At 48.1% G+C, this 15950-nt stretch overlaps 2 protein-coding genes across 2 annotated transcripts; both read left to right on the top strand.

Moving 5' to 3' along the window:
- Positions 1-3108: 3108 nt before the first annotated feature.
- On the top strand, positions 3109-5663 carry LOC123088656 (protein ENHANCED PSEUDOMONAS SUSCEPTIBILITY 1). The gene is made up of 2 exons (XM_044510885.1): positions 3109-4628; positions 5514-5663. The coding sequence occupies exon 1, from the start codon at positions 3184-3186 to the stop codon at positions 4606-4608; it is 1425 nt and encodes a 474-aa protein (XP_044366820.1). The 5' UTR covers positions 3109-3183; the 3' UTR covers positions 4609-4628; positions 5514-5663.
- A 2906-nt stretch (positions 5664-8569) lies between these two features.
- LOC123088654 (protein SUPPRESSOR OF GENE SILENCING 3 homolog) lies at positions 8570-15088 on the top strand. Its single transcript, XM_044510884.1, has 7 exons — positions 8570-8588; positions 8811-8908; positions 11698-12542; positions 12910-13204; positions 13691-13935; positions 14149-14306; positions 14608-15088. Exons 2-7 carry the CDS (start codon positions 8857-8859, stop codon positions 14828-14830), a joined length of 1818 nt encoding a protein of 605 aa, XP_044366819.1. The 5' UTR covers positions 8570-8588; positions 8811-8856; the 3' UTR covers positions 14831-15088.
- Positions 15089-15950: the final 862 nt, after the last annotated feature.

Here is a 15950-nt window from a genome sequence, read left to right as displayed (position 1 = left end):
AGTTTGAGTTCATGTATTCACTAAGTGCTAATGCTTTGGTCTGGTTCTCTATAAAAAAGGAGGCCTTAATATCCCTTAGTTTCCAATAGGACCCCGCTGCCACGGGAGGGTAGGACGAAAGATGTCATGCAAGTTCTTTTCCATAAGCACGTATGACTATATTCGGAATACATGCCTACATTATATTGATGAATTGGAGCTAGTTCTGTGTCACCCTATGTTATAGATGTTGCATGATGAATGTCATCCGACATAATTGATCCATTGCCTACGAGCTCGTTTCATATTAATATTTGCTTCATTACTTTTCTGTTGCCACAGTTACGATTGCCACAAAACGGCTACTGTTACTTTTGCCACCGTTACCGTTACTTCCATACTACTTTGCTACTAAATAATTTGCTGCAATTAATAAGTCTTTTAGGTGTGGTTGAATTGACAACTCAGCTGCTAATACTTGAGAATATTCTTTGGCTCCCCTTGTGTCGAATCAATAAATTTGGGTCCAATACTCTACCCTCGAAAACTGTTGCGATCCCCTATACTTGTGGGTTATCAAGACGCTCGAGGAAAACCTCCATCAACTCGGAAATAACAACGAATTTGTGGACTCTATCCGCTTTGCTAGAGCCACCTTTGCTAGACTGCTCGCCCTCGAAATTTTCATCATAGTAGCTTGGTGAATTTGGGAAGAGAGAAATGCCAAATCTTTGACAATCTCAACCCTAGTATATCGATTATAGGTTTCACCTTTTCTTTTGAAGGCAATTTCACCTACTTTCCTTTAGACTAAAAGTTGACAAAGCTAATGCTCTTAGAACATGCCTTAGTTCTCACCCCTTGTACGAGAGAACATCCGGTGGAAACCAAGCCACGGTGGAAACCACCAGGAAATTATGTTTTGATGTTACGGAAAGTTCTGAAGAAAATACAATGTATCTCAGAGAGATGTTGTTCTATACACACGTAAAAATTCAAGTTAAAACACAAATTGATTTATGTGGACGGTATGAAAAGATAATTCAGCAAATAGTACCAAATAGTAAATGGGACTGTTCGTTGTTTCATTTTGTAAATCTTTTACAGGTGCTGTATACCGCCTAAGGTATACATCCACTTCCCGCTCTTGTAATAACATTTTCTTTAATAAAAATTATTGTCAGGGCCTTACCTACAGTTTTCCAGTCAAATAAGTAGTGATCTAAACATTTACATTAGTTTACAGAGGGGATACAACACAAGACACAACTGTGGAAGTATTAAAAAGAGTGCAAGTGCGCCTTCCTTTCCGTCAGGTCTATGCAAGCCTTTCTTGTCAACGGATGAGTAATATTTTTGTGGATTTTGAGACTGGTGATTAATAAACTCCCATACCTACTCCGAGTTTGGTTTCTCTCTACATGCAACAAGACTTGGACCAAGTCCAGTCAACTCTGCTAATACGTACTACAAGTTACCTTCGGTGAAACTTCCTCTATATATCGGTTTGTCATAGGAATCTTAAGCTGTCCAGTTACCTTACGTACACGTGTAACTTTTTTCATGATATTAGTATATCATTTGTGCATTTCCGATTTGAATAGCCGTTCGTCATCCATTTGCTCATTTAGTAGGCGGTTCACCTAATGTAGAGGTTCAGCATCCAAAAGCCGAAGACAGTATGCATGCACACATGCTTTTGAATCAGGCAGTAATGAGGTCACCTTTAGTCAGTAAACCTTCAAACACCCCTGACTTTTACTGACTAAAGTCCTCCTCTCTCTCCTCTAATTAGTGTTGCACAAGGGACATTTAATACTGAGACATTTAGTGCTGACTAGTAGTAGTCACCTTCCAAACAGAGCCTGACTAAAAACTTCTAGTCTGACTACTACTAGTCACATGACTAGAGAGTATCCAAACACCCTCTAAGCCTCCTGCAGTGGTGTATCGACTGAACGAGTTGCACATCTTGGTGAAGTTGTACCTATTATTGAGGTCAACGATGAACAGCTTGCCAGAGTGAATGTAGGCGTCGGATTGTTACATGGCCGCCGGCCTAAACTAGGTAGACAGGTAGTAGGATGAGGCCTCCGCGACCCCTGGCGGCGCATGTATTTTCGCTACTAGCATGGTGACGTTGCGTGCAGGAGAGAACCATTGCGGCAGACCATCTAGTCCTACCATTTGAGGCCAGAATACCCCTTCGCTCCCCTTGCGAGAACTCTTATCTAGGGTTTCTCTGTCTTTCGCCAGCGCTGCCGGTCCGCCTCGTCTCCTATGGTCCTTGGACCATGGAGGCGTGGTGGACGCCGGCCCTTGCCGGCGGGAGGGCTTCGATTTTAGCTCTATTTCTAAGTTTTGTTAGGGTTTGTGCCATGATCAAGAGACGAGGCCGCGGCGGTTTCTTGAAGATAGAATAAGGTTCTCCCCACCTAGTCCCAGTCTTGGCGATGCTTCTAGGGTCGTCGAAGTGCGTGTGGAGGTGTGTTTCTGGCGGACCTCGTGGGGATCTTGTTTGCGTTTGTCTTTGTTTGATCCGTCTGGATCCGGTCTTCGTTCGTCTACGTGTATGTAGGTTGGATCCTTTTGATCTACGCTTCTTTTCATCGGCAGCGGTTGCTTTCTGGTGTTTTGGTCCTATGAGGGCTTAGCACCACGACTGCCCGACTCTGACGAGGGAGGGGTGATAATGGCGGCAAGCCTTCGACTTGCTCCAGTGCTTGTAGTCATCACTAGATGGTCTACGGACCTGAATGTAGTTTTTACTTCTTGTGTTCTTTGTACTATCTTGACACTTCATGAATAGATTTGAAGATTTCTCGCAAAAAAAAAAAGTCACCGAGTGCATCCTTCTTGATTGAAATTCGGAATCCATATGAAATCGAGTGATTTGGTAAAACAGAATCCGTAATAAACACGTGTGCGTATCTGCAGATATCATGTGTCCAAATCAAAATTGAATTTGATCTTTCTTACTAGTGGTTTGGTCGTAAATGGTAAGATAAGAAGAAAAGGTCCAATTTTTGGAGGAGTGACACCAACCCCCAGTCACAATCCGTAATTTACCCACCCCCAGGGGCTATAAATCTCTTTCAAATTTTGTTTCCGGCCTGCAGCTACCAACAAACCAACCAACCTGGTACACGCACGGCTGCCACGGCGGACCAAATCTTTTCTTATCCCCAACCCACCACCAACACCATGCCGTCACGGTCGCCGTCCATGGTGCGCGTCGTGTCGTCGTCCACGGTGAAGCCGCCGCCGCGCCCGCGCGAGCGCATCCCGCTCACCTCCTGGGACGCCTCCATGCTCTCCTCCAACTACATCCAGAAGGGCCTCCTCTTCCACAGGCCCACCTCATGCTCCCCGGTCAACGCCGCCGACCACCTCGCCGCCGCGCTCGGCGACGCGCTCGTCCACTACTACCCCATCGCCGGCCGCTTCGCCACGGAGCAGCACAGGGACGACCGCACCGGCGCCGTCGTCGGATGCTCCGTCCACGTCGACTGCGACGGCCAGGGCGTGGAGGTCGTGCACGCCGTGGCCGACGGGGTGACCATGGCGGACGTCATCCCGCCCGACGCCGACGTGCCGCGCGGCGTGTTGGCGCAGTTCTTCCGGCTCACCGACGCCGTCAACTACGGCGGCCAGGAGCAGCCGCTGTTCGCCGTCCAGGTCACCGACCTCGCCGACGGCGTCTTCGTCGGCTTCGCCTACAACCACGCGCTCTCCGACGGCACCGCCTTCTGGGACTTCGTCAACTACTGGGCCGCCCTCGCGCGCGCCAGGCTCGGCCTCGCCCCCGCGCCACCGGTGGCGAAGCCCTCGTTCCAGCGCTGGTCGCCCGACGGCGGTGCGGCGGGGCCGGCCGTGCTGCCGTGCGCCGACGTATCGGAGCTCATCGAGCGGGCGCCCCCGCTGCAGCTGCGCGAGCGGATGCTGCACTTCTCGGCCGACTCGCTGGCGGCGCTCAAGGAGCGCGCGCGGGAGGAGCTCCTGGCCGCCGGCGACACGGCGGGCGCGGCCGCACTAACCAAGTTCCAGGCGCTCTCCTCGCTCCTCTGGCGCTGCATCACCCGCGCGCGGCGGCTGGCACCGGAGCAGGAGACGACGTGCCGCGCCGCCATCAACAACCGCGCGCGCCTCCGGCCGCAGCTCCCGCAGGACTACTTCGGCAACACCATCTACGCCATCGGGACCGAGGCAACGCGCGCCGCGGACGTTCTCAACCGCGGGCACGGGTGGGCGGCGGCGGCCGTGGGGCGGGCCGTGGCGGCGCACACGGACGCGTCCATCAGGGCGCGCGTGGCGGCGTGGACCGCCAGGCCCATGGTGTACACGCACCGCTTCTTCGACCCCACGGGCACCATGATGGGCAGCTCGCCGCGGTTCGACATGTACGGCTGCGACTTCGGGTGGGGCAGCCCCGTGGCGGCGCGCAGCGGCGTGGCCAACAAGTTCGACGGCAAGACGTCGCTCTACCCCGGCCGCGAGGGCGGCGGCAGCATCGACGCCGAGCTCACGCTGTCGCCCGAGAACATGGCGGCCCTCGAAAAGGACGACGAGTTCTGGGCCGCCGTCACCCCAGACGCGCCCGTGCCGGCGCCGGAGAAGAAGGCCACTTGAATCATCTTCCATTCCATGCAGGGACGGAGCCAGGAAATGGGGATGAGGGGGGCGAGAACTTTAAGCATAAAAATCTAAGAAAATATAGTCATATATTACAGTAAGCATCCTTAGGTCCGTATCTATTAATTTAAAATCGATCCAGTGGCCACCATGATAGAAAAATCTACATAATTTCAATCCTAAAAAAAACTACATTATTTCTATAATACAAAACCTCGCTGGTAGTTTTGTTCTCTTAATGTCCACAGGCACAAGTGAACGATTGAACACTTGCCAATAGAATTTTGCCGTTTGTAGTTTCGATACAAGCTAACTTAATGTTGGATGATCATCCAAGGACTAACTAAAACACGACCAAAATCCAAGAGGAGAGTGGACTAACTTTTCTTCTTCGTTGCCTCCTCCCTGCTCATCTTGATCAAGCGGCCGGCCGGCCGGGCGTGCACCCGTGCAGCCTTGCATGACCGCCCTCTTCTCACCATCTATCTTCGATCTGCAATGGAAACCAAGCCTGATCTAAATAGCCCTCGGCGGCGGCGGCGGCAGTGGCGAACAGGAGCACAAACGAAACAGGTGTGGCGAACAGGATCTGTGTAACCGCGTGTGTGCTGCCACCATGGTTTCCACTTTCCAAGTCCCAGGCCGGCTGGCCCAATCCACATGTGTGTTGCTGGTTTCCAACTGATCTATATGGGCTTCTGTCTGCAGTTGATGGGTTGGGGCCTGAGAGTTTGAGAGTTTTCAGGTGACGTTGCGTTTCACAGGGGGGGCAGAACCGCAGAATTAGTCACGCAGATGCTAAATTAGTCAACCAACCAACCGCTATTAAGGGGAGGAAAAAATCGTTAGGGGGGGTCTAGCCCCCCCTCGTCCCCCCTTGGATTCGTCCCTGATTCCATGCATGTCAACACCGTACCTCTGGTTGGTGCGATTTTCATTTTCTTGGCTTTGAATTTTTATTTTATTTTTGCGAGAAGCTCGGATTTGATTTGGCTGAGGCTTCCTTCCTTCCCACTAAGTAAAATGCCACATCTTTGAAATTTGGATACAAACAAGTGTCGCTTTTATACCACAAGAACAGCCGGCTAAAAATGGATACACCACCAAAGAGATACTACATGGGGCAGTGAACTTGTCGAACCATTCAACTATATATACATGCTGCAATCGTCGCCATATTCAATATCTGCCTCGCTGTGGGGGCGAGGACTGAAATGAGAAGGAAGGAGTTCGGCGAGATGACTTCGATTAAGCAGAAAGAATGATATTTTGGACATGTAGTCAAACCTACCTCTATGTGAGGATTGCAACCCACAACCTTAATCGATAGAGTTACTAAGAGGGTGTTTGTTTCCAGGGACTAACTGCTCTTCTTCCTGATTCTGATTGGTGCCGATCACCAAAATATGCTCGCCGATTTTCATTTCATTTTGTTCGTGTGATCGATTAACACAAAAGTATGCGGCAAGAAATTTGCTCAGATTTGATTTGGAGGCTTCCTTCTTTCCCACTTCGAAATTTGGTGAGTATATATTGCTTATCCTCTCGGATACAAACAAGTGCCATGCGAGGAACAGGACAATATGTCGCTTTTAGACTGACCACGAGAATAGCCGGCTAAAAGATGGATACACCAAGCCATGAAGCCAAAGACATACGCGGGGCAGAAGAGCCAACTTGAATAACGGAGATGTAGTCGTCGGTATGTGAACTTGTCAAACCATTCAACTATATGTGATGTAGTCGTCGCCGTATTCAGTGTGTCACTTCGTCATATCTGCCTCGTTGTGGGGACGACGACTGAAATGAGAAAGGAAGGAGTTCGGCGACATGACTTTGGTTAACCAAAAAGAATGATATGATATTTTGCGCATGTAGTCAAACCTACTTTTATGTGAGCATTGCAACCCACAACCTATATATATTGCTAATAATCAACAAGCTTAATGTACATGAGACGGGAATCTTAATTAGGGGAAGAAGATGAACGTGAAGAACATTGATTTCAGAGAGGAGAAATGGAGAGAACACAAAAATATATGATATTTTACGTTGTTGTGTTGTGTCCTTGATCTTTCTCATGCAGTTGAATCTATAGAGTTGAGATTCAATAGAAATGACATTGAGACTTGAGAGGTTCGATGTGGCCATTAAATATTAGCATTGGAGCAGGAACTTGGCAAGTTTCTCAAGATAAAGTCAGGGTAGATAGTGCTACCTTCGTCCTGATTTATTAGTCTTTTTGTATTTTGTGTCAAACTCTGATCTTATATTTAACCAACAAAATATTAATGTATGTCATAAGAAATAATATCATTGAAAACTATGTTTAAATACAAATCGAACGTTATATTTTTAGTGACATGCACTAAAATTCTGTTAGTTAAATCTATAGCCAGAATTTAGCACAAAATGCGAAGGGGGCTAATAACCCAGGATGGAGGTGGTAAGAGTGGCAGCTAACCTTTGCATGCCATGGCTTCATCTTCTGGCCTCAATCCCCCTTCCTATACCCCGACGTCTTACTTGGCCTGCCTCCCGTCATGGGCTTCAAGGCCACCCCTCTGTGTGCTACACCGCTTACAAGAAGAGGACAATGTTGATCACATCGTGACCCAATGTGTATATGCAAGGGACGGATGGCATAGGTGTTTCGTTATCTGTTGCAGCTTAATGCAGCTTAATGTGTATGACGGACACTTCATTATTTTTCTCACCTCACATGTGAAAGGCAGTTTGCATCTGATGGTTGAAAAAAGATTGTTAGTGTATCGAAAATTGTAAACACATGAAGGCATAGTTTAAGAAACCGGACTGGTCATCAAACCGGTGAGCCTGTCGTTTTAGGTTTTCACCGGTTGTCCACCGCTTAACTGTTCCATTCGCTAGTTTTTTTACCATAAAATAATGTATATTAAGTAACTATATATGGTAATATATTACTTGAAATGGTCAAATTGAAGCATTTCCTTATACTTGACAAGAAATGTGCCCAGCCGAGGTGGTTATTGGGCCAAGAGTTGTTTTGGCCTACCACCTACCTGTTCACCCTAGTTATTTTAATTGTTTTTTTTTCTGTTCAACTGCAGGCAACGGTGGTGGGGGCGGCGTGATCCATAACGGACCGACCCGACGTGGCGACAGTGTCCAGGCCTCCCCACATCCGCCCCACAACATATGGAGACCTCCTCGCTGGCGCCTTATGTGCCAGTAAAGGAAACCATCGCCTTGTTACGTGGGCCGGCCCAAAAACGAGCCAACGAGCTTGTGCATGATGCGCGCTTCCCTGGCTTTCCCTTACTAGATCGTTTCGCTTATTGAAAAGGAAAAAAAAACTCGATATTGTCGTGGTTCACTGGTCGTTGTAGACCGTTCAGCCATTGGCCATTGACTTTTGAGAAAAAAATAAAAAAAAGCTCGTGGATTCTAAAAAGTTCACATATTTTCAAAAAAAGTCCATCTACTTTCAACAAAAAAATTCACTAATTTCGTCCGCAAAAAAAATATGAATTTGAAAAAAAAGGAAGAAAAAGGAAGAGAGAAAAAAAGAAGGAAGAGAAGGCAAGGACTTGACCGCCGGGAGGCCCATCCACCTCACAGCCTAGATTCATTACACAGTCCAACTATGAACCGACGATATATTCATGCTGCCTGCCAACTGTTTGGTTGCTTGTCTCAGGCTCAATTCTGTAACATGCTCGTCCATTGCCAATTCACGAATCCTGATAATTGTCTCCAACTCAATAATCGTTTGCCACAACTTGTGATAACCATGAAAGCCGGTTGCAGCTCCTGCCGTTCCGGGCGTCGAGGGAGACGAGGATGTAGCTCTGCATCCATGTGCAAAGCTCCCGCTCGCATCAGCTCTGGCGTCCTCAACGTGCAGTCGTCGGCCCTAGTATTTTGGGGACTCGGAGAGAGAAAGAGGACAACGGTGGGGATGAACTGGATTAGATACTCACGGAGTTGGGGATAAGGTTTGTGTGGCCAGCCTTGTTGCGTTGGCCAAATGGTCACGTGGGCGAGTTGCATTATGACCATATGATGGTGTTTAATCCCATGCCCGCGGTGCATCTGGCGCAACGGTTCGGCCGGCCGGCCGGCACCAAACGTTTTCCACAAAACAAAATTTCTAACTTAAGAAAAACTAATTGATTTCCTTTTTTTGGCAATTAATTGATTTCCTTTTAATTGTATAGTAAGAGACTCGAAAGCAGAGACCTCGGCTGGAACCAAACCCTCGTGATGTCCAGCGGTCGACGCGGCGGCGGGCCTCCCGGCAACGGCGACAACCCCGGTGAGACCCCCCCCCCTCTCCCTTCCTTGCCGCGGTTTAGAGATGCCCCTGTGCTTTGGGTATCCGCGTGGTGCGTGATGGATGGCGCATCTGCTGATTCGGTTTTCCTCGATCCATCCATGGGGCGGGCCGAGTGATTCCTGAATTATCTCCCTCCCTCCCTTGCCGCGGTGTGGAGATGCCCCCGTGCTTTGGGGATCCGCGCGATGTGCGTTTGATGGCGCATCTGCTGATTTGGTTTTCTCAGATCCATCCATGGGGCGGGCCGAGTGATTCCTGAATTACCTCCCTCCCTCCCTTGCCGCGGTGTAGAGATGCCCCCGTGCTTTGGCGATCCGCGCGATGTGCGTTGGATGGCGCATCTGCTGATTTGGTTTTCTTAGATCCATCCATGGGGCCGACCGAGTGATTCCTGAATTACCTACCTCCCTCCCTTGCCGCGGTGTGGAGATGCCCCCGTGCTTTGGGGATCCGCGCGGTGCGCGTTGGATGGCGCATCTGCTGATTTGGTTTTCCTCGATCCATCCATGGGGCGGGTCGAGGGGTTCCTGAATTACCTCCCTCCCTCGCTTGCCGCGGTGTGGAGATGCCCCCGTGCTTTGGGGATCCGCGCGATGTGCGTTTGATGGCGCATCTGCTGATTTGGTTTTCTCAGATCCATCCATGGGGCGGGCCGAGTGATTCCTGAATTACCTCCCTCCCTCCCTTGCCGCGGTGTAGAGATGCCCCCGTGCTTTGGCGATCCGCGCGATGTGCGTTGGATGGCGCATCTGCTGATTTGGTTTTCTTAGATCCATCCATGGGGCCGACCGAGTGATTCCTGAATTACCTACCTCCCTCCCTTGCCGCGGTGTGGAGATGCCCCCGTGCTTTGGGGATCCGCGCGGTGCGCGTTGGATGGCGCATCTGCTGATTTGGTTTTCCTCGATCCATCCATGGGGCGGGTCGAGGGGTTCCTGAATTACCTCCCTCCCTCGCTTGCCGCGGTGTGGAGATGCCCCCGTGCTTTGGGGATCCGCGCGATGTGCGTTTGATGGCGCATCTGCTGATTTGGTTTTCTCAGATCCATCCATGGGGCGGGCCGAGTGATTCCTGAATTACCTCCCTCCCTCCCTTGCCGCGGTGTAGAGATGCCCCCGTGCTTTGGCGATCCGCGCGATGTGCGTTGGATGGCGCATCTGCTGATTTGGTTTTCTTAGATCCATCCATGGGGCCGACCGAGTGATTCCTGAATTACCTACCTCCCTCCCTTGCCGCGGTGTGGAGATGCCCCCGTGCTTTGGGGATCCGCGCGGTGCGCGTTGGATGGCGCATCTGCTGATTTGGTTTTCCCCGATCCATCCATGGGGCGGGTCGAGGGGTTCCTGAATTACCTCCCTCCCTCGCTTGCCGCGGTGTGGAGATGCCCCCGTGCTTTGGGAATCCGCGCGATGTGCGTTGGATGGCGCATCTGCTGATTTGGTTTTCCTCGATCCATCCATGGGGCGGGCCGAGTGATTCCTGAATTACCTCCCTCCCTCCCTTGCCGCGGTGTGGAGATGCCCCCGTGCTTTGGGGATCCGCGCGATGTGCGTTGGATGGCGCATCTGCTGATTTGGTTTTCTTAGATCCATCCATGGGGCCGACCGAGTGATTCCTGAATTACCTACCTCCCTCCCTTGCCGCGGTGTGGAGATGCCCCCGTGCTTTGGGGATCCGCGCGGTGCGCGTTGGATGGCGCATCTGCTGATTTGGTTTTCCTCGATCCATCCATGGGGCGGGTCGAGGGGTTCCTGAATTACCTCCCTCCCTCGCTTGCCGCGGTGTGGAGATGCCCCCGTGCTTTGGGAATCCGCGCGATGTGCGTTGGATGGCGCATCTGCTGATTTGGTTTTCCTCGATCCATCCATGGGGCGGGCCGAGTGATTCCTGAATTACCTCCCTCCCTCCCTTGCCGCGGTGTAGAGATGCCCCCGTGCTTTGGCGATCCGCGCGATGTGCGTTGGATGGCGCATCTGCTGATTTGGTTTTCTTAGATCCATCCATGGGGCCGACCGAGTGATTCCTGAATTACCTACCTCCCTCCCTTGCCGCGGTGTGGAGATGCCCCCGTGCTTTGGGGATCCGCGCGGTGCGCGTTGGATGGCGCATCTGCTGATTTGGTTTTCCTCGATCCATCCATGGGGCGGGTCGAGGGGTTCCTGAATTACCTCCCTCCCTCGCTTGCCGCGGTGTGGAGATGCCCCCGTGCTTTGGGAATCCGTGCGGTGCGCGTTGGATGGTGCATCTGCTGATTTGGTTTTCCTCGATCCATCCATGAGGTGGGCCAAGTGATTCTTGAATTAGGCATGGTGATTATTATTATTATTATTATTGTTAGGTTTGGGTTTGTTTGTTTTGAAAGAATTGGGGATTCAGTTACTAGTTCCGTGAGCTTAGAGCTTAGATTACAGAGTCCACCTTTAGGTTTATATTTGATTTGATTTCTTGGATTTCTTGTTTGACTTGCTTGGAGCCTAGAATTATTACACCGTCCAACTATGAACTAATCTCGTCTCATACGGACCGTTATTCTTAACATTACCTACCATGCTAAATTCTGTAACATGCTCGTCCATTGCCGATTGACGAATCCTTTGCCAATTGGGATAATTGTCTCCCCACTCAATAATCGTTTGCCACAACTTATGATAGCCCTTCTTAAGACTTTGATTAACAGTGCATTACCATTCTGCAGCTTTTTCAATTCTTGACATCATGCGTGTAAATATGTCATACATTACATAATCCTGTCCTTGTCCTGCATCCAGGTCCAGGGGGTGGTTGGGAGACTATTGATAATAAAAAGAAGAAATCAGGGCAAACATCTGGGAGGGGACAATGGGCGCCACGGACTTCATCCGCCAATGCTCCACCCGCTACAGCACGCCAAGCTTGGAATGGCAATGGATCTTCGCGTCCTTCAGGAAATAATTTGGTTCAACCTTCTGGTCGTGGGCCTGCCGCCAGAGGCAATTCCAGGGCATCATCACAAATAAGGTCTACAGAACAAGGATTGCAAGTGCCAAACCCAGCTGTCACCCCACCTCTGGTAAATGGTTGGCAGTGGGCATCAAGGCCTCGCCCATCTCGTCCTGAAAGCAACAACGATGATGTTGCTTCATCTGGTTTCGACCCTGAGATGGATAATCCTCAAGTCGAGGACTCGTCAGATGATGATGATCTTAATGATGATGATGACATGAGCGACGACTATGATTCCGATGCATCAGAGAAAAGTTTCGAAACCCGAAAAACAAACAAGTGGTTCAAAAGTTTTTTTCAGGAGATCGGTACCTTAAGTGTGGATCAGATACATGAACGACAATCACATTGTCCGGCATGCCAAAATGGACCAGGAGCAATTGCCTGGTTCAAAGGGCTGGAATCTTTGGTCAGACATGCTAGAACAATGGGTTCTAGGAGGGTTAAGCTCCACAGGGAACTGGCTGCATTGCTGGAAGAGGAGATGTGTCGCAGGGGATCTTCTGTGGTGCAGCCTGGAGAGCACTTTGGGCAATGGAATGGATTGACAGAAAGCACTGATCGGCAGATAGTATGGCCGCCAATGGTGATTGTGATGAACACAAGACTGGAAAAGGGTGAAGATGATAAGGTGATGATGTTTGTCTATCTTCAACTACACATTGTATTAGCAAAAGAAAACAGCAAGACTGTCATATTTTCATGCTTATTTCTTTTATCTTTCTAGAGCATTTGTTTCATATCTATTAATCTGTCTGGGAAGGATTAAGATACTCAATATTCAGACGACCTATTATAACATGCTTGAATTTAATACAAACTAAAATAATGTAAATATATGTCTACTGTGTTGACTAGGTATAGTTGGTGAATCAGTTGAATGTTTGTAAATATGCAGTCCATTGAATTTGTTAAAGGCATATGCTTAAGAACTGTGCAAGGTTTCTAAAATTATGTTTTATTGCATTCTGATTTCGTTGTTCATTGATGCTCAACAGTGGTTAGGCATGGGCAACCAAGAGCTGCTCGGATATTTCAGTGATTATGCTGTGATCAAAGCACGCCATGCATACGGTCCTCTTGGGCACCGTGGCATGAGTGTGCTAATATTTGAAAGCTCTGCCGTGGGCTATATGGAGGCAGAACGTCTGCATAAGCTCTTTGTTCATCAAGGAACATACAGGGACACATGGAACAAACGCAGGATTCCTTTCTTGCCTGGTGGGAAAAGACAATTATATGGTTTCCTAGCCGTAAAGGAAGACATGGAGGACTTCAATAAGCACCACCCAGGTATAATATTTAACTTTTGTTTATACATTTAATGCCTTGCCTAAATTCTTTGCCACCAATGATGATTGGTGTGACTGCAACATGATATACATGTGAAGCTGCATCTCTTCTTGCATTGACATGTTAACATTGTCGACACTTCCCGCGTTGATCTCTATATGCGGGCCTCTTTAGCTTTCTGATGTTGTTTTGATTATAATTTCCGATCATTGCCACCACTTGTTTGTGCAGGAACCTGTTGGTGATTTGGATATTTGCCTGTTTAACACAAAATATATATTCACTGAGCATGATTTTTTCTTTATTATATTGACTAAGTGCCACTGGCTGCAAAATGAGGAATGGGTCTCTGCCCTTCTTTGTTTATCACTCAGATGACACGGGAATATGCTCTATTGAACCGACTTCAGTACTTCATGATTTTGGTGGCAGATATATTGTCTAATGTACTGTGTATTAACATAAATTCTTTATTATAATTCTCAGGGAAAAGCCGCCTGAAATATGAGATGAGGTCTCATAATGAGATGGTAGTGGCCCCGATGAAAAAAATGAGTGAAGATAATCAAGAACTCACTTATGTGAAGAACAAGGGGGTTAAGACAAAGCAACGCTCTAAAGTTGTACAAGGAACCCTGGACGTTGTTACCCAGAAACTTCGAGAGACCGAGGAAGAGAATATATTCGTCAGGCGTAAAGCTAAAGAGAAGCACTCTGAGTACGAGGAAGAGGTAAATGATTGCTTGCTTGCTTAAAGGTTACCCTATCCAGTGTATGTGAAGACACATCTGAAAATCAAAGGGATATTTCATTTCCAAACACTATTACATGCCAATAATCAACATTCGATAGAATTACCTTTTTCAATTTTTTCCCATGTTATCTTTTTCCTTGCTTTTGAGTTCATCTCCTTTTTCTTTACCTTGTGTTTCTATACTTTGCAGATGAAATCCCAAGAGAAATTCTTCCACGATCAGATAGAAAACATTCACAAGGCCCTAGAGGACAAGGAAAGGGAGTTTGAGAGGTTGCTGCAGGAGGAGCGTGCGAAGGCTAGACAGTGTGACGTGGATTCCGGGACTACCGAAAATCGCAGGCTAAGGTCTATGTTTTACTTGTGCTTCTGTTTCGGTTTTTTATCATGCCTCGTCATCTCCTACCTAGCCTACCTCAATAGAGTGAAAAATGGTCTATTTTAACCAATGTTTTAAATAGCGGCTATGGCATATAGCGGTAACCCTTAAAAACAGCTATAGCTGGGCTATAGCGGGCATGCTATAGCAAGGCTATAGCAGCAAATTATACATAAAATCATTTAGCGGCAACATGCTCAAACAGCTATAGCGGGGCTATAGCCGGCTATTTGAAACTATGATTTTAACCCGTGTTATGCTGGTGTGCAGGAAGGAACATGTACAGCGGTTCATGGATTGCCAGGTTAAGGATGTGCAAGAGTTCGAGGCTGAAGCAGACCAACTGATAAAAGCACATGAGGAAAAGAAGGTGCAGCTCAAGAAAGAGTACGCGGCAAAGGAGGTGGAGCTCGAAAAGGAATTTGATGCTGCTTTTACCAGTCTGATGGAGAAACACAAGCCCGACACCTTCCGGGCCTCCAACATCTCTTGAAGATCACACTACATACATAGGTTTTCGATCCGGTTTCCCTTATAAACTGGATCGCTCTCCTGGCATAATTAATAACCGCTTTGAGTGATATATTCAGGTGTATGCAAGATTAGGAAACCTCAACTTGATTGGACCTGTCATCTTGCTCTGCTTTAGAATTTCAGATAGAACGTGTCCAAATTATCGTGTCATCTTTTCAGAATTTCAACATTTGTAACCTTGTCACCATTTGCTTTATCTAGTCACATTTTATTTGTCCTCGTCTTCATCACCTGCAACAGTCAATGTTTGCTATTTGTGATGCGAAAACTGCCAAGAGTTCTGGGACTCCGTGACCCTGCACGCGCCGGTGCTGGTCCCGGAGAAGAGCAGGTGCTGGCGCCGGAGAAGAGCCGGTGCTGGCGCCGGAGAAGAAGGCTTGAATCATGCATGGCACCACTCTGCTCTGCTTAATACAAACAATAGCAGTATACTCTAGTTCTTGGCTTTGAATGACAACAAGAAGATTTTTTTCTCAGATTTGAGGCTTCCTTTCTTCTCACTAACAAAATGCCACATCTTTGAAATTTGGTGTGTATTATGCCCTGGGCGAAACGTGTGTTGCAATGGGTGGGACAGAGGGTCGCAAATCTCACAAAAACATGTCCGTAGTTCAGATTGCAGACTGCAATTCTTTGTAGGTGATCTGACATGCATTGTGTTTAAACCAAAATCACGAACTGAATTGTCACCAAAGTTAGTACGAGCTGTTGTTTTCTGTTGCTGTTTTCAGCTATCCAAATTAGTACAAAAACCGAAACTGTGTTTTCGGCTTAACTGAATGTCCATCCATATTTTCTGTTTTCATCTATCCAAATGTCCACCCAGATTTGCATGCCATGGCTTCATCTTCTGGCCTCACCCCCCTTCCTACCTAGTTCAAATCTGCAACTATTCATCTCATTTGGTTGATCAGTTATAAATTGAACTGAATTATTTTATCTCTTGTATAAATTGTAGCACTGTTAACAAGCTTAATACGTTACTGCTTTTTATTCCAGCGCTGCTTGGCCATCTCTTCTGTAATGTTTCTCGTTGTAAATACCTATCAGGTTTCATGTTTATAAATCTGGACAATTTC

Source organism: Triticum aestivum, chromosome 4A (genome assembly GCF_018294505.1).
Source record: "Triticum aestivum cultivar Chinese Spring chromosome 4A, IWGSC CS RefSeq v2.1, whole genome shotgun sequence".
NCBI classification, from domain to species: domain Eukaryota; kingdom Viridiplantae; phylum Streptophyta; class Magnoliopsida; order Poales; family Poaceae; genus Triticum; species Triticum aestivum.
The sequence above is the reverse complement of the archived record's forward strand: the minus strand, read 5'-3'. Positions and strand labels throughout refer to the sequence as shown.